The 19598-nt window shown below is 40.4% G+C and overlaps 1 protein-coding gene across 3 annotated transcripts in view; it reads right to left on the reverse strand.

The window, feature by feature from the left end:
• The window catches only part of PLEKHM3 (pleckstrin homology domain containing M3), a 162854-nt gene that overhangs the window by 19498 nt on the left and 123758 nt on the right, over positions 1-19598 (reverse strand). For all 3 annotated transcript variants that reach the window (XM_006759432.2, XM_015561121.1, XM_015561120.1), the window contains one exon: positions 2997-3154. In XM_006759432.2, the coding sequence (XP_006759495.1) occupies positions 2997-3154 (158 nt within the window). The remainder of the gene's footprint in view (positions 1-2996; positions 3155-19598) is intronic.

The following is a 19598-nucleotide window of genomic DNA, read 5'->3' on the forward strand; positions in this document are numbered from 1 at the left end:
TGTTGAACTGAACTGAAACATCAAGACATAGCTCAACAGGTTCCTGAGAAGCATTATCATCCTGCAAGTCCAGGGAGGCGGCTCAGATGGTTGTGCAAGCTTGGAGAGATGCATCCGAGCAAGGGAGAAACTGAGGGTCCCCAACAGCATGAATTCTTTCCTCCTGGGTTAAGGCCCCCAGGAGCCCACAGACATTTGTGCTGATGTCATTTTGGCTGTGAGTAACCAGCAGCCCTGACTATGACCACAGCTATTTTAGAGGAGGTCTACCTTCGGAAGGCTGTGATGCAGAACCACCTGGGGAGCCTTTGAAGGTAGAGATTGTCAGGGTTAAAAACAACCAGCAGGTCTCCCAGGAGATTCTGATGTGTAGCCCTTAACCCCTGTGCTGTTTAAGGATCAACTGTACCACATTTTATTTATCCATCCATCTACTGAAGAACGTTTTGGTCATTTCCAGTTCGGGGTGATTATTTAAGCTGCTATAAATATCCATGTGCAGGTTTTTTTGAGGGTATAAGTTACCAATTTGTGTTATTTTGAAGTACATTGTTTACTCCCCCAAATTTGGGGGTTTTCCAGGCATCTTTTTATTATTGATTGCCAGTTTAATTTCACCTTGGTCTGAGAGAATACTTTGCATGATTTCTATGCTTTTAAACTTGTTCAGGTGTGTTTTAAACCCAGAATGTGATCTCTCTTGGTAAATGTTCCTAGTGATCATCAGAATAATGTGTATTCTGTTGCTGTTGATGAACCACATGAATTGAGAAAGATGTCAATTGGATCCTGTTGATTGATAAAGCTTTGCAGTTTAGCTATATGCTTACTGATTTTCTGTCTCCTGGTTATGCCAGTACTGATAGAAGGGTATTGAAGTCTCTAACTATAATAGTGAAGATATAATTGCATTGAATCTATAGGTTGCTTTGGATAGTATGGACATTTTAATGATGTTAATTCTTCCTATCCAGGAACACGGTATATGCTTCCATTTATTTGTAGGGAGGATAAATGATGATGGAAGGAGACTTGACTTAGGATGGTGAATACACAATACAATATACAAATGATGTATTGTAGAAGTGTACACCTGAAAACTATATAATTTTATTAGCCAATGTCACCCCAATAAAATCAATAAAAAAGAAAAAAGGATGTAATTCATATGTGTCTCCTTGCAGTTTTTTCAGTTTTTGCTTCATGTGTTGTCTTTTTGGGTAACTGACCCCTTTATCATTACATAATGCCCCTCTTTATCCTTGTATGAAGGATTGGTATTTTTTCTTTAAATATTCAACAAAATTCACTGGTAAAACCATTTGTCTTTTTTATGGGAAGATTTAAAATGTACTAATTCAATTTCTTTACGTGCTATATGTCTATTCATATTTATATTTCTTCTTGAGTCACTTTTGGTAATTTGTCTTTTTAGAAATTTATCTATTTCATCTAAGTTGTTCAGCTTATTGATATGGAGTCGTTTATATGGTACTTCCTTATAATTCTTTTAATTGCTGTACCCTTTTTAATTCCTCATTTGGGGGAAAAAGTATACAATTCACTGATTTTCAGTGTATTCACAAGACCATGTAACTAAAACCATAACCTAATTGCAAAACATTTTTATCATCTCCCAAAAATATCCATATCCATTGGTAGGCCCTATTCTCTTTCTCCAAACCCTAGACAACCACTAACCTACTTTGTCTCTGTGGATTTGCTTATTTGGGACATTTCATATAATTAGAACATACAATATGTGGCCTTTCACTTAGCATAATATTTTCAAGGTTCATCCATATGGCAGCATGTATCAGCACTTCATTCCTTTTTAGGCTGAATAATATTCCTTACGTGGACATACCACATTTTGTTTATTCTCTCTTCAGCTCATGGACATTTATGTTGTTTCCACTTTTTGGCTGTTATGAATACTGCTCTTACGAACATTTCTGTTTAAGCTTTTGTGTGGTGCACCTTCTTAATTAGCATAGAATCTCAAGGTTATGAGCTAAGTGCCTAGCCACTCAGGAACCTGGAGGCTGGAGAGTGTGTTTTTTGTCTTTGTGTTTATATGTCTGTCTTTCTATGTGTGGGAACAACCCAAGTTCCTGGATGTTTACAAAGAGTCTTTGGGTTTAAGAAGAAGCCAGAAGGGCTGAGTCAACTCTTAATATCTTAACTCTGCCCTACATGCTTCAGCTCTCCCTGGCTCCATGCCTCACCTTCTGTTCTGAACCACAGTGTAAGTGAGGCCTGCAGGGTGGGAAATGGACCATGACATGCATGCCCAAAAAAGCCAGTGTACACACACACAAAAGTGTATATTTCTATTGTGCTTTTCAGATAAAAGGAAAAGTGATATGTATCATTTTGTGATTCAAGAAAAGCAATGGTAAAAACCCTGCTCTCAAGTTAGTGGGAGGGAAAAATCATCTATCCATCAATAGATGTGATGATGCCCAAATATTACTTTGGTTAGAAAAACAATCCCACATAAACTCCCACTTTTCTCTCTTTTGGTCCTAAAACTTTCATCACTATGCTGCAGTGCCTCTGTGGATAAAAGCATGCGGTGAGCCAGACAGCTGTTCACCGGTGTCCTCTAGCTTTATTCCTCGTAATCCATCCCGTTTTGGCCTTCCTCCGAGACTCTTCCCCATCATCTGTCACTTGGCCCTGAGATGGTTGTGAGGATTCTTCCTCCCCAGTCTTTGTTCTAAAATTGAATCTGAACACTCTCTGTTACCTAATAAGGCAGAGCCAGGCAATGTTTCTTTGCAACTCTGTTATCTCATTCTGGATAAAGGTAGTGAGGTGAGTTGCAAATAAATATAGAAAACCAAAGGGTAAAAACATTCTCTAAGAATAAGGGAAATCTGATCCAGGATAAGACAAGAGATACAGTCCTTGACTAAAAGTTGGTCTGATCTGGCCAAATAAGACTGCATGTGACACATTCAGGTGTACGTTTATAAGACGAGATTCTGTACCTGCTTGTTGAAATATCTTCAAAAGGGTAGAGGATCTCTCCATTGTTGCAGATTTCACAGATGAACCCCTTCTGGCTGCAGAGACTGCAGCTGTACACGTGAGAGCTGGCGAATTTAATGACCTTGCCCAGGAATGGAGCCAGCTTTCCCTCTATTACCTGCAGGAAGAGAAATGGGACAGGGGAAGTCATTGAGCACAGAAATCTTGCAGATGAGGAGAACTGGAATTCCTTTCCTCTACACAACAGGAAAACCTCTAATTATAATTTCTCAGCAACTCTGAGAAAGAAAAGACATAGTATTTTCGCTCCAAAAGAACCCTCTGGTTTAAACCACTGGAGGTTAGAAAATGAAGATGTTGAAACTTCTTTTGTATTCTTCTTTCTTTGTAGTGGGGTGTAAGGGATTGAAGACCAACAAACGGGGAGCCCCACTTGCATGGGCCGACTCACAGTTATGGTGTGGTGTAAGAGGAATGCAGTGGGGTTCCGGGAATAGACTGAAAACAGCCAGGGTAAGTATGAATGCAGAACTTCATACTTTATGTTGTCTATCCAACAATTCCCTTTCTCTGATGAATTAATAGGATAGTTTTTTCACTATCTCCCCCACGAACACAGAACAAATGTGGAAAAATAGGTTTCTTTTGCTGCTGACAAGTACCAGTATATTAATATAAAGAGGTTGCAAATTTGGCAGGCAGAGGGTCATATTCAGCCTGAAGAGTTTTTTTTTGTTTTTTGTTTTGTTTTTAAATCTCTTAGTGTTTTAAAGATCATGGCATTTTAATAATTAGGAGCCTGGTTGAGCATTGACCTATGAACCAGGAGGTCATGGTTCGATTCCTGGTCTGGGCACATGCCCTGGTTGTGGGCTCGATCCCAAGTGTGGGATGTGCAGGAGGCAGCCGATCAATGATTCTCTTTTATCATTGATGTTTCTATCTCTCTCTCCCTCTTCCTTCCTATCTGAAATCAATTTATAATAATAAACACGTAATATGCTAATTAGACCTAATTAGATGGCCGAACAGCGGAAAGACCATCAGGACAACCTTCCGGACAACCATTTGGGACCATGCTATGACATCCACTGGCGCCAGGCCAGCCAAGGCAGATGCAATGCGATTGGTTGGGGGCCAGGCCATCGCCCCATGTTCGCCCTGCAGAGGGAAGCCCAGGTCACCGACCTTCGAGGGAAGCCTGGGGCCCGGGTGGCTGCTGGTGGCCAGAGGGAAGCCCAGGTCCTGGGTGCCAAAGGGAAGCCGGTGTTGGCAGCCTGGGGAAGGAAGGCCTACTCTTGCGTGAATTTCGTGCACCGGGCCTCTAGTAAAAGGATATTTAAAAAATAAATAAAAATAATTGGGAGATTTCACATAAAAATGAAGATTTAGGGTTTCTTTTGAAAAATTATTATATCTAGTAGAACTAGGCCTGAACTGTAGCATGGTGATGATCCTGCCTGCGACAGGCAGCTTGCTCCCCCATCCGGAGCACGTGCCTCCTGTCAATAGTTGTCCCCACCAGGCCCTGTGTCTTGCATCTGCCTGCCTCCCACAGGTACCACACCTATTGGCCTGCAAACAACCTGGCTTTTGGAACCAATGGTTGGTCTGACCCCTCCTCACTTCTCTAAAATGATGGGCTTCAAAGTGTTCAGCAGTTCGTGTACCAACAAGATAAAACCTGCCTTTATTTCTCTCTGTTAGTGCAAATGTATATACATGCTGATTTTAATAAGAAAAAAAAGAAAGAAAATTTAATTTGAAAATAGTTGGAAATAGCTTTAGACTTTGAAATGAATCTATAGTTTGAATGACAATAACATAAAAAAAAACATCCAAGGGCAATGCATATCATACCTAAATGGAAATTACAGTGCCAAGGTGAATAAACTAGTAGTAACTAACATTTCGGAAATAAAAGACTGCAAGGAATGTAATAATGTGTTTTGCTAAAAATGAAGCTATTCGCCCTAACCGGTTTGGCTCAGTGGATAGAGCGTCGGCCTGCGGACTCAAGGGTCCCAGGTTCGATTCTGGTCAGGGGCATGTACCTTGGTTGCGGGCACATCCCCAGTAGGGGGTGTGCAGGAGGCAGCTGATCATGGTTTCTCTCTCATCGATGTTTCTAACTCTCTATCCCTCTCCCTTCCTCTTGGTAAAAAATCAATAAAATGTATTTTAAAAAAAATGAAGCTATTCATAATACTGGAGATAAAAACTTAAGTGGTTTTTAATATATATATATTTTTTATTGATTTCAGAGAGGAAGGGAGAGGGAGAGATAGGAACATCAATGATGAGAGAGAATCATAGATCTGCTGCTTCCTGCACACCCCTACTGGGGATTGAGCCCACAACCTAGGCATGTGCCCTTGACTGGAATCGAACCGGGACGCTTTAGGCCACAGGCCTATGTTCTATCCACTGAGCAAAACTGTCTAAGGCTGACGTGGTTTTAAAGGTCACAGTATAATCTCATGATATTTTCAAAATAACAGTAGTTAACTCTAGGGAAGGGAAGAAGTGGGAAAAGCAAGTCTTTCACTTTATATACAGTTGTCTTTTTTGCATTTTTAAAAACAATGTAGATCGTTTTGCGTCAAGGTACAGAAAATGAACAGAAAAACCAAGCTTACTGCTTTAGAAAAGTGGATTTTCCCCCCCTTAATATAGAGGGTAGACGTTTTGCTGGCTGTTTTTCTGCCAAGCAAGTCCGTTTTCCATCATTCTTTAACTAATTTTCCTATTACCTTTAGAAAGCCATAGGTAGAGCTCTTTTTATTTTCTCAAGGACCATTAACTTCGACAAACCCCAGCAAAGCGTACTCCTAATACCAACACACGATACACTTTCTAAGAAATAACCACTACCAAGTCATATACCCAACCACCAGTAAACACTTTCCAGTGTGTCATAGGGTTATTTCTAAATTGTGGTGACAATACTTCAGTTCTACTTGGTTTTGCTTACATTACTTTTTCCTAAACAACCAAGGTCAATGACACATTTAAAGAGAGGCGCAAACTACAGTCCGCTCCGGGGAAAACACGGGATGTAGAACAGTCCGGGGAACCAGGCGAGTAAACGCTGCTTGAAGGAACCCAGGGTGAGAAGAGAAGACCTTGGGGAGGACCTGACAGTTATTATCTGGGATCTAGAGGAGCAGACCGGGCATCTTGTGCATAAAGCTTTCCCCATTTTAGATGATCTCCTTGAGGCCAAGGGTATGAGAATTTTGAAGGCTTTTGAAATATCTCACCAAACTTATTTAATCAGCTTAAAAAAATTAATTTGGGGACTGATAGCTTTATAATATTTAGTCTTCCTATCGAAGAACCTGATCTACGTCTCCATTGTGTTACATTTTCATTTATTACAGTTCGATAAAAATTTGTTTTCTTTCCTTGTATATGCCACTCACACTTATTATATTTAGGTTATTTCCAAATTGAATTTTGTGTAATATTTTTTATTAGCCATTGCTGGTATATTAGAATATATTGACACTTGTGTACACCTTATATGACTATATTTTACTGTATTTTCAGGGACGCAAAGCATTTCTAGGGGATTCTTTTGGGTCTTCTGAAAGTAATAAACTGGTCCCTTCCTTTCTAATATTATACCTCTTATTTATGTTTCATGTCTTATTGCATCACTCAGTGCTCCTAACACAATATTAAGTAACGATGGTGTTAGAATCAAACTGGAAATTATGGAGTCTAGTGAGTGGTTCATTTTCTCCACCAGAAACATATATATTATCATGCACCACATTTTATTGATTTCCTCTTTTTAAATTACAGCTTTAGTGAGATATAATTCACATACCATGTAATTCACCCATTTAAAGTCTACAATTAAATGGCGTTTAGTTTATTCACAGAGTTTTATACTATAACCACCATCAATTTTTGAGCATCTTTTCAACTCTTCCAAAAAACCTTGTACCCATTAGCAATTATTCTTTCCCCTAAACTGCTCCCCAAGCCCTAACCAAGCAATAGTCTAGTTTCTGTCTCCGGATTTACCTATTTTGGACATTTCATATAAATGGAATGATACAATATGTGGCTTTTCACTTAGCTTAATGTTTTCAAGGTTCAAGTTGATTCTCTTCTAAACACCTCTAATGTAAGTCTCCTTTCCCCATCCTGCCCTACACTCGTATCTCTCTTGTCAATCTTCTAATTTTATTTCCAGATGCCCGTCTTTTTCCTTTGATCTGACCATAATATATATACTAATCAGTTTTAGATACCGCTTTCATCATGTATCACGTCTTCCCTCAAACCTTGGTGAATTCTTATTTTATCATTATTAAAAACTCTTCACTCATTCATTTCAGAGAATTATATTGAATTACTGTGTCCCATATTCTCCATACAAGAGTGAACTGGGTCAAACTGGAGCTTACATTTTGCCTGGTGTGCAGGTGGTCCATACGCTGGTTCCACACTACCTATCCAAATTCATTTTCCATTTCTTACGATGTAACTTCTGTTGTGAGCAAATGTTTCCTCATGTAGAATATGCTTACTCTTGTTCTTGTGCCTTCACCATGTCATTTCCTCTGTCTGAAGTTTCGCTTCTCTTCTTAAACACCTTTTTAACTTCACCTAGGCTTCATGGCTCCGACCTATTCTGGCTTGATCTGGAAAGCCATCTTTGGCAACTTCACTGTTTGGATCTCCCGTGCTTCACATAAATTACTTTTACATCATGCACACCATGTAATGTAATATAAAACTTGATGCTGTTTTGTACTCTTTACTAATGCTTAACATGTGATTGTTTTGCTTATCCAACTGTTGATTGAATATATCGAAATGGTGAGCCTAACTATAAAATGGCGATTTTACTAAAAAAAAATGTAAATTTTATATGGAGCAACCTAAGAGAATGTAAATTGCTTGGAGGCAAGACTGAGTCTCATACTTGTCTTAAATATCCTATTTCTGCCAGGCACCTAAGTTCTTGTTGATTGACCAAGGATGCTTTCTTGTCTTTTTCCTTGGCTGCAGTGGTTATATCTTAGGGCTGTTTTTGTGTCACAGATATTTTCAGTCATTCTGCTGGGTGATTTAGGGAGGAGCATGAAGAGTGCATGGCCCTGGTGGAAGCTCAGCTATTCAGGGACTCCTTTGGCTTCTTTTCATTTGATTAATTGCTCTTCCTATTTGTCAGCTTAAGTTCATGGCCATGTTCCAAAGGGCTAAAGCTGCTGAAAGATTTCCTTCCAGAAAGTGAGGTAATAGTCTATGTTTTAGAATTTACAAACATATCTTTAATATTTCAGAAAGGAAAAGTTTATACTTATAATTGTCCAGGGATAAAGATATATTTAGAAGGTTTAAATCTTATCTTTGACTACAACTACTAGCAGCATTGGGAACCAGATCCAACTATTCTGGCTTCTCGTCTAGAGGTTTCATCACAACAAAGCAGCAGGTTCCAAATGTGACATCTCCAAGGGTTTTTTTAAAAAAAATCAAATATATTAATACAAATTTTAAAAAAGAAAAATCAGATATATCTTTACTTTGGATAATTGTTTAAAAACAAAACCAAATGATCTGCCTCCCCATCATCTGCTCCTGCCCCCAAGTCTTACAACTTCTAATCCCATTTCCTAGCCATCTTGGTGGGGGTTTAGGGTTAGGGCCATATTCCACAAACACCAGGAAGATGGCAGCCTTAAAGAAGAACAAAGCCCAAGGAGCTCCTACCCTTAGTTTCTTATGAGAATGAAAAGTAGAAAAGAACTATTAGAATGCCAATGGACCTGGGAAATGACTATGGCAAGGTCAAATGGCCAACATGAGAACAAGTACACAGCCTGAGGGAAGTCAGATTTGAGAGCTCTGTAGGTCATCCCTAAATTGGAGTGCATCCCTAGGGTGACAATAGTCCTCAGTGAGGCCCAGCATGGGGAACAGTCCTACAGCAAAAAGAAAACAGATTCCAAAAAAAATTGAGACTAGTGTAAGGAGCCTCTGGGGCAACTTCAAGCATACCAACATTCACATCATGTGGATCCAGTAGGAAAAGAAAGAGCACAAGAAATTGGAGACCTATTTGAAAAATTAATGACAGAAAACTTTCCTAATTTGGTGAAGGAAATAGACATACAAGTTCAAGATGCACAGAGATTCCAAAACAAGATAAACCCAAAGATGCCCACACCAGGACACATAATAATTAAAATGCAAAAGGTTAAAAACAAAGAGAGAATCTTAAAAGCAGCAAGAGAAAAGAAGTTAGTTACCTATAAGGGAGCTCCATAAGATTGTCAGTTGATTTCTGAACAGAAACTTTTCCGGCCAGAAGAGATTGGCAAGAAATATTTAAGGTAATGAAAAGCAAGGACCTATACCAAGATTACTCTACCCAACAAAGCTATCATTTAGAATAGAAGGACGGATAAAGAGCTTCCCAGACAAGAAAAAGTTAAAGGAGTTCATCACCACCAAACCAGTATTACATGAAATGTTAAAGGGTCTTCTTTAAGAAGTAGAACAAACAAACAAAAGATAAAAATATGAACAATAAAAGGGCAATAGATACATATCTAGTAATAATTGAATCTAAAAAACAAAATAGCCCTGGCTGGCGTGGCTCAGTTGATTGGAGCATTGTCCCATACACCAAAAGGTTGGGGTTTAATCCTGGTCATGGCAAATGCAGTTGATATTATTCACATTAATGTTTCATTCTCCTCCACTCTCTCTGCCTCTTTCTCGCTCTCAAATCAATAAAAACATATATATTCTCCAGTGAGGACTAATATAATAATAATAAAATAAAAATAAAGTAAATGAATAAGCAGAACAGAAATAGACTCACAGGTACAGAGAACATTTTGACAGTTACCACATGGGCGGGGTTTTTGGGGGGATGGGAGTAAAAGGTGAAGGGATTAAGAAGTACAAATTAGTTGTTATAGAATAGTCATGGGGATGTACAGTAGCGCATAGGGAATATCCTATATAATAAAGAGCTAATATGCTAATTAGACCAGATAGCAAAACGACCTTCCTGAACAACCTTCTGGAACAACCAGTGGGTGGGGGGTGTGTGGGGGGGGCCATGAGGCAGCCGGGGCCACAAGGGCTGAGGTAGCCAGGGCTGTGAAGGCCTACTCTTGCACAAATTTCGTGCATCTGACTTCTTGTAGTCAATAATATTCCAATATGTATGGTGTCAGATGGGTATGAGATTTATCAGTCTAATTGCTTAGTAAGTTATGTAATGTCTAATCATTGAGATGTACACCTGAAACTAATATAATAATGCATGTCAACTGTAATTCAAAAATAATGAAAATGATTTTTTAAAAAGTCATAAGACCATTAACCAGGTGGTCATTTGGATATGTCATAAGTGATTGCAAAATAGGCCTCTGGATGAGGTTTCATTATCCTCTAATATTTTTCCCCAAAGTGCCTGCCTATATGAGCAAAATCATGACAAAGTAGTTAGCAGAATGCTTCCTCCACTTCCTCCATCTCCTCACCCCCCTGCACTCAACCTCCTTCACCTTCTCCATATACCAAGTTGCCCTATCTTCTTGAGAAAAGGCAGATGTCTGAAACAGGGCAAAAGAGTTTGTTTCTGTTTTCCATTCAGCTGAATTTCTTGTACTAAGGAAGGTACTGGTCTGATTTTATTTACTTGGAGAGCATGCATATATGAGTATGTCAGAGGTATTTTAGTGACCGGGTATTCAAAGAACACACACTCCATTTGTAACTTAAAACGCTGTGTCCTCTTATTGCAAGCAGGATAAGGACAAACTGCAGCATCACACTGATACCTTCTTATTCTTCCTGATTTTGCTATTTTTCACCTTTGTGGTCTCCCTCCAAATTCTGTTCACTCTATCATTTCAGGTACTTCTCCAGGAACCATCAAATATTACTTTCCATGCTCCAGCTAGCTGACAGACACACCACATATGCTTCCCATGGAAGCTGCCTGGTTGAACTTCTAGTTCAGGGATACACACATTCATTCTCTCCCTCCCCCTCTTCTATTCTGGTCAAGATGGTCAGCATTGGAATTTGAGGCCTATGGCTTTCTTGCAGACTAAGACAACAGACTTTATTTGATTTGCTTTCTTGCAGACCAATCAAAAATTACAATTAAGTTAAAAAATAACCTAGTGCTGCCTTCTCCAAACCACAGTTTCAGAAACAGCTGCTTATTACTCATGTGTGGCACCAGGAAATTGCAGTGTCATGTTCAAGGTCTGCAGCCAATAGAGATCTGTGGGATTGGGAAATGGGCACAAATGATTCTTTTATGTCTGTTACCTTCACTCCCTTGGCACCACCACAGAATTCAAAATCTACAGGGGGAGAGAGACAAAGCACTAGTAACTTGGACAAGAAAAAAACAAAGGAAAAGCTCTTTCTCATTGCATTCCTGTATGCATTGGCTAATTCCTTCCCCCTGATTTGTCACTTACCTTCCATGCGAATGCGAGCATTCCTCGGCCATTGTGCAGCATTTAGAATCTGGATGACTATTGGGAAGACTTTGATGAAGAGGCTGCTTGCACTTGACAAATGGCCCCTCCTCTAAAAGTCCAACCAAAAGACCCCATTCACAGAGCACAAAGCCACCTGCCACTCACAAGTAACAAGCTAGCTGATGACATGGAAGAATCAAAATGGTCACACATTGTAAAATGATTTCCAATATAATTCAGTTTGCATTTGCTTGGCCAGAGGCCTGTGGAAGTTGGCCCTCGCTATTTTCCCTGCTTGTCATTTCTCCGCATCGACGGGTGGGTACAGTGAAATCTAGGGATCTAGGCCGTGCAAGTTCATGCAGAGTTAAGGAAAAACAGCCCATGGATTCTGCTCAAGTTTGAAAACCCTAACACACAGTGAGGATATTCTGAGTTCTCATTCAATTATAAATGGTACTCATCGTAATCATAAGTCCTTGAAATTGGAAAATAAGAAGCATAGGGGATTTTCCTATTTCAAAAAGTTTTGCTAAAACCTCATTTTCCCATAATTAACCTTTGAGCTCCTTATCGTGGCTCAATGCTGGGATGTTTGTATATAAACAGAAAACTGTCTTCTCTAATTAGCTGCTCCCCACCCCTCTTTACCCATCATGGAGCTGCTCTAACACTGCTGGGCTTCTGGCTAAGCAAGCACTTCACTGAGGGTGGATTATGATGTCACCAATTAGCTCTTATCTGATCCTTTCCCAAAGGTGACAATTTCTACTTAGACTTAGGAAACTATGTGATAATTGAATTTTGAGTTGATGTAATTGGGTAGATTTGTGAGTGGTCATCAAATTACATTTTGCCTCCTGCTGGAAACTAAGTCTTAGGGAATGCAAGATAAAAGAATTTCAATTTTCTTCAGTTGTTGAGTGGCAAAGATGAACCCAAGAGCATAAACTTCTTCTTTATTTTTTAAAACTTCATCCAAGGATGTTTATTGATTTTAGAGAGAGAGGAAAGGGGGCAGAGAGAGAGAGAAAGAAAACATGGATTGGTTGCCTCCTGTACTCCCCTGACCAGGGATCAAACCTGTAACCTAGGTATGTGCCCCGACCAGGAATTAAATCCGCAACCTTTTGGTATACGGAATGACACCCCAACCAACTGAGCCACCTGGCCAGGGTGAACATAAATTTCTTACTCATAAGAATATATGGGATGGGGGCTACTTCATACAGTTTTTCTGTGCTACAGAAAGTGCATCAAGGGGTGTGGCCTTGTCAAGGCACAGCCTCATGGAACTTCTGTGGAAGCATTTGCAGAGAGTGAAGTACAGTTACATGATCCACATGTGCTGAGCTCCCAAACAAACCACACAGACTGACATAAGTACATATGGATTATCTGTGAAGGGAATGATTAAATTATTTTACATTGAGACAGTTACAGAAAACTCTCATGGTACGGTCAACAGAATTTTACTTCTGTGTTGAATTCATTGGTCATATACCTGAAGTAAATCTGATTTAGGTCTCTATTCATTTTGGTCCTAGTTATGACATTATTAACTCATCAAACAGTAAACAAGGAAAGGCCCTGAGTGATCTTTTAAATTCAGCGTCCTTATGTAATAGGTGTATGAGAAATCTGAGGCCCAGAGCGGTCCTGTGAGCTGCCTAAGATCACCCAGCGGATCAGTGACAGACCCTGACTCCCCTCTTAAGCAGCCTTCACTGCTACAGGGAAAGGACTTTCCCAGGGCATCTGGGGTCAGACGCAGCTCTAGGGTGTTGGCCTGAGAATCCTGACCCACCGTATAGAAATGGAAGATTTCTAAAACGGGCTCAGTCCCTAAATGGAAGCAAGATGTGCAGTCTAGATAGATCCAGGTTACACCCATAGTTTTGATCTGAACTGGATCTGCCTTTGGCTTATAGCAGCGGTTCTCAACCTGTGGGTCGCGACCCCCTTGGGGGTCGAACTACCCTTTCACAGGGGTCGCCTAAGACCACCGGAAAACACATATATAATTACATATTGTTTTTGTGATTAATCACTATGCTTTAATTATGTTCAATTTGTAACAATGAAAATACATCCTGCATATCAGATATTTACATTACGACTCATAACAGTAGCAAAATTATAGTTATGAAGTAGCAACGAAAATAATGTTATGGTTGGGGGTCACCACAACATGAGGAACTGTATGAAAGGGTCGCGGCATTAGGAAGGTTGAGAACCACTGGCTTATAGGAAGATTTGCTGTCCAACCTATTTACTTCTAGTACAGAAATTCTCTTAAATGGGCACCTCTTATGTAAATTCCTGAATATGAAGTATGATTCTGAAGAGCATTGGTCAAACGACTGGGAAATCTATAAAGTAACACAAAACTGTGACAAAAATGGAGTTAATATCAACATAAACGCTATTCTATTTACCAAAACTAGAGAAATGATTTTATTAAATGGAGAAGCAACTACAACTTGAAAAAAATAAGGCAAAACCAACAACCGCCTGTATGCATGTATGTGGGAGAAATGGAAGAAATATGGCTTTTCAGAGAAGACCTGCGCAGAGGCCAATGTAAGACACATTAACCGAAAAACAACAAAGACCCCCCGGTTTAAAAGGGACAGAGAAATACAGGAAAATAAAAGCAACATTCCCTGGTCATGTCAGATGACCCATTAGGAGTTAGGAGAGGCAGAAAACAAAGAAGGGAAGGAGAAGGAGGGAAAAGATGGAAGGGAAAAAAAGGTTAAGAAAAAGAAGGGGAAGGCAAGTCAGAAGCTCACAGAGAGGAAAAAGCCAGGATGCAGCTGGCTGAGGCCTGAAATGGTCATTAGAAACCTAGGCTTCTATTCCTAGGTGTGTCCCCTGAAAGCTGTGTAAGCCACTTCACTTCTCCAGCCTCAGTTTCCTCATCTATGAAATCAAGTGATTGTACCAGGTCATTCAAAACTAGACCAGTAAGGATCCCTCTCTGTTCGAAAAGTCTACGATTTTGTGGTTGACGAACAGGGGAAACATCAAAAGAAGCTTGTTGAATACCCCCAGGAATGTAGAAAGGGAATATCTGGGGAGACAGACAAAAGGTGAGTTTAGCCAGACTAATTAGAAGAGACCCAAGGACATTTTCAAAAGGAGTGAAATAATGTCACCATTGCTGAGTGCCATTCAAAGAGGACTTAATGCTTTTTAGGAATTGTCCGCTCACAGGTGTGCAACCAGACACCGGTTTTCCTGAAGAAGCTGGAAATCCCTTCCTTTCATTAATGCATTTAATTAGTGATCATGTTTAGATAGCACTTAGGGATGAAAAGTACAATATAAGTGCTCAACATTATTATTACTTAATCACTTTTATGAGACTAGCAATGCCAAAGATTAAATGGGAAAACAAAATAAGTTCCTGTCTAGAATGCTGTGATCTAATAAATAGCTGGGTCGCTGATGTGAGAAAAAGCAAATCCTGCATATAAAGTGAGAGAGGCGCTTTATTAGCTTGCATGCCACTGTGTTAAGGTTGTCGGTAATTTGTATTCTTTGCCTCCAGGTGTCAACAAGCAGTAAACCACCGCTTACACACAGCACTGATTATGATTTCACACATCTTGTTTTTCAAGAATATCATCTGCAGTGTTTGTGGCGTCTAGATGCCGGGCAGCTGTATATCCAGGATATGGACTGAAATACACGTGGGAATTTAGTATACAATAAAAGTGGGGGAAATAAGTTATTTAATAAATGATGGTGGGGCAGCTGGTTCGCCATGGGGGAGGGAAGAAAGCTGAATCTCCAACTCATTCCATTAAAAATGTAATTCCAGATAAATCAAAGATTTAAATATAAAAAGAAAACCATTTACAAAGTATTTTTAAAACGATAAAAAAAGTATTAGAGAAAAATGTCAGAGAAATATTTACATGGGAGTAAATATTTTATAATCCTAGAAACCATAAAAGAGTGATGAATGTGAATATATAAAATTTAAAAGTTAGTACAATACAAAATACCACTAGCAAAGTCATGTGATAGGAACTGGGAAAAATATTTCCTATTTATGTGAAAAAGTGCTAATTTCCTTAATATAGAAAGAGCTCTTTCAAATTAATAAGAAAAAGATCAACAATATAATTTCAAGACAAGTTAATGAAATTAACAGGCAATTCACAAAAGCTACAAATGGCCAATAACATAGAAAAAAGATGCTCAACCTTACTTACAATGGGAAAAATACAAATTAGAGTAACCGTGTGAGGTTATATTTTATATTTTATATTGGCTAAGATTAAAAATATCGTCAGTATGGAAAGTTAATGTGGGTGCAAGGAAACAGGCATTCCCAAGACTCTCAATGAAAGTAGAAATTGGTCCTCACTTTTTAGAAGGCAAGTGGCAATAGTATCAAACCGCAGAGCAGGCATACCCTTTGACCTGGCATTCTCATGTTAATGATTTTACACTACAGATACATGTACACACGTGCACAGGAAATGGCCGAGGGTATTCACTGCAAGACTGGTTCTAACAGAGAAAACTGCACAGGTTAAACATTAAGGGAACTCTCAACTCTGCAGCTGATAAAAGCAAGAGGGTAAGCCTTTATGTGCACTGAACAGGCTCATGGACTCACATGTCCACTGTATACTGTCCACTGGAAGAGGCAAGAGCAGAAAGGCAGGATAGTTTGATCCTATATGCAAAGGGAAAGAAAGTTAAAAAAAACAAAATCCCACACTTAGAAATGTGTGGAAATGTGTGGAAGAAGACAGCAAGCTGGCTAGAGTTAACAGGAGCTACCGCTGCGAAGTGGATTGTGGGAGAGAGAAGGGGAGGTTTAAAAACAGATTTCTGTATTAAACTGGATAAGAAATTAAGATGAACAATTTTATTTACAATTGCATAAAAAAAAATTCCCAGGAACAAATTTAACCCAAGGAGGTGAAAGACCTATATACTGAAAACTATGACATTGCTGAAAAAAAATTGAAGACTACGCAAATAAATGGAAAAGGCATTCCATGATCATAGACTGGAAGAATTAATATTGTTAAGTGTCCATACTACTGCAAAGCAATCTATATATTTAATGTTATCCCTATCAAAATAGCAAAACAAACAAACAAAACCAAACAACAAACAAAAACAATCCGATTAAAAAGCGGGAAGCAGATCTAAATAGACTTTTTTTCCCCAAAAAGACATACAAATGGCCAACAGCTACATAAAAAGATGCTCGATGTCACCAGTCACCAGGAAAATGCAAATCAAAACCACAATGAGATACCACCTTGCACCTGTTGCAATGGCTATGGTAAAAAGGTAGATAAGTGTAGGTGAGGATGTGGAGGAAAGGGAACTCTTGTGCATTGTTGGTAGGAATGTAAATTGGGGAAGCCACTCTGAAAACAGTATGAAGTTTCCTCAAAAAATCAAAAATAGAACTACCATATGATCCAGCAATTCCACTTCTGGATATTTCTCTGAAGAAAAGGAAAACACTAACTCAAAAAAGGCTTAGCATCCCCATGTTCACTGTAGCATTATTCACAAGAGTCAAGATATGGAAACAACCTAATGTCCATGCTGCACAATGGATGAAGACGATGTGGTATATTATACAGTGGAATATTATTCAGCCATAAAAAGAAGAAAATCTTGCCATTTGCTACAACATATGCACATCTTAAGGGCATGATGCTAAGTGAAATAAACCAGAGGAAGACAAATACTGTATGATCTCACTTCTATGTGGAATTTAAACACACACACAACCAAGCTCACAGATACAGAGAACGGATCGGTGGTTGCCAGAAGCGTCCGGGGGTGGGAGTGGGGGGTTGAAATGAGTGAAGCTGGTCAAAAGATATAAACTTCTGGCTATAAAATAGATAAGTCATAGGGATGTAATATACCGCATGTTGGCTACAGTTAATATTGTATTGCATATTTAAACGTTGCTAAGGGATCTTAAAAGTTCTCACCAAAAAAGAAAAATTATTGTGTGGTGATGGGTGTTAAGTAGACATGTGGTGATCATTTTGCAATATATAAAAATATTGAGCCAGCTTTTCCCTGTGGGAGCCACGGGCTTGAGAGGAGCGTGGCCTTTACTCCACACCACGGCGCGTGCTCATCCACTGATACCAGTGAGCTCCGTAAAGGGGAGTCATCTGGCAAAACGTCACTGTGCCTGCTGTGTTCAAGGATCCGTTCAACCAGATATTGGGAACTTTGTTCACACAACTTGCGTAAAAACACCAGGCAGCTCTATGCTGTCAGTGAACTGGCAGGTCATCAAGCCAGTGCTGAGTCTGGGGGTGCTGGCAGAGCTGCGCCTCGAGTTCCCAGAGTTCAAGGAGGTGGGACTCACCCTTCTGCCCAGGTGCCTTTGGAAATATGAGTCTTGAGGGGGGAGGGGCGCGTTCGCACTAACCAACATCTGGCGCCATTGGCCCTGTCGCGTGAACACAACACAACGTCCGTGTGCCATCGGCTTTGCCCTGGCTGCCTTGGCCTTCCCAACGTTGGTCATGTCTAAAGGACATGGTATTGAGGAAGTTCCTGAAATTCCTTGGGAGGCAGAAGATAACACTGAAGGCCACTAGAAGACCAAGGAGGCTGTTTTGCTTCTCAGGAAACGTTTAAGGCCTGGAATGATAGCAAAAAGGTCTATGCCTCTCAGTGAATGAGAGCTGGTAAGGGGAAAATGAGAAACTGTCGCCGTCTCCAGCACAGGAACCTAGCATCATCTATAACGAGGACAACGGTATCATCAAAGCCTCAGAAACATCCCTGGAATTACTCTGCTTAATGGAAGCAAACTGAACATTCTGAAACTTGCTCCCGGTGGGCAGGTGACTAAAAGTGCTTTCCGCAAGTTAGACGATCCGTACGGCCATGCGGAGTAACTACACCTCCCCATGCACTCTATGCTCAGTTCAGACCTGAGCAGGATCTTGAAAAGCCCAGAGACCCCAAGAGCCCTCCAGCTCCATGCAAGAAGGTTCACGGCAGAGACCTGAGGAAGAATCCCCTGAAAAACCTGAAAATCATGTTGAAGCTAAGCCCCCATGAAAAGACCACGCACGGAATCACCGTTCTCTCCAGGCCGAGAGCCACAAGCTCCGGGTGGATGAGGCAGCAGCAGCAGCGCTAGAAGCTAAATCAGATGAGAAGGGGGTTCCAGGCAGGAAGCCTGTGGCCGGGAAGGAAGGAAGGAGGCTGCTGGCGTTCCGAAGCGGAAGCCTTGGTGGGGAGAAAGGCTGCAGCTACCGAGAAGCCAGCAGCCGGGAAGCCTGCAGGGGGAAAACCCAGCACGAAAGAAAAGACATCCGTGGCGTAAACTTAAAGGTGTTTACGCCCTAAAGGTCAAATCACTGTGGACAGCCCATTTTATTTTTTAAAATACATTTTATTGATTTCAGAGAGGAAGGGAGAGGGAGAGAGAGTTAGAAACATCAATGAAGAGAGAGAATCATTGATTGGCTGCCTCCTGCACGCCCCCTCCTGGGGATCGAGCCTGCAACCTGAGCATGTGCCCTTGACCAGAATCAAACCCGGGACCCTTCAGTCCTCAGGCCCACATTCTATCCCTTGAGTCAAACCAGCCAGGGCTGGACAGCAAATTTTAAATAAAGACCTGATCAAAGGTAGTGAGAAACATGAAAAAAAGATTGAATCATTATGTTGTGCACCTGCAATTAATACAATGTTATATGTCAATTATACCTCAATTAAATATATCATTCACGGGAATTCAAAGATGACACTTCTCAAAATGAAAACAGGATAGAGTAAGAGTGGAGCGGGAAGAAACATCTGGGTGGTGACAGTGGGAGAGCATGGTGATTGTGTGGATAATGTCTGTGGGAGAGTTAAACTCTGTTTTGTGGTTTGACTGCAAACAGCTGTGAAGGCTCACACCTGCCTCTCCTTGCCCCACACCTGGGCAGGCTGCTAGGAAGTCAAGTGTTTCCCCTTCAGCACCTCAAGGAGATCAAACCACGTCTCCTGTCTACCTATGGGAATCCTTACCCAGAACCCCCACCCCAGCCACATAAAAGCTCACGCGAGGCTGCTGTCCTCTCTCCGGCATTTGGGATCTGCGCGGAGATCTCA

The sequence above is a fragment of the Myotis davidii genome, unplaced genomic scaffold (genome assembly GCF_000327345.1).
Source record: "Myotis davidii unplaced genomic scaffold, ASM32734v1 scaffold394, whole genome shotgun sequence".
Lineage (NCBI taxonomy): Eukaryota > Metazoa > Chordata > Mammalia > Chiroptera > Vespertilionidae > Myotis > Myotis davidii.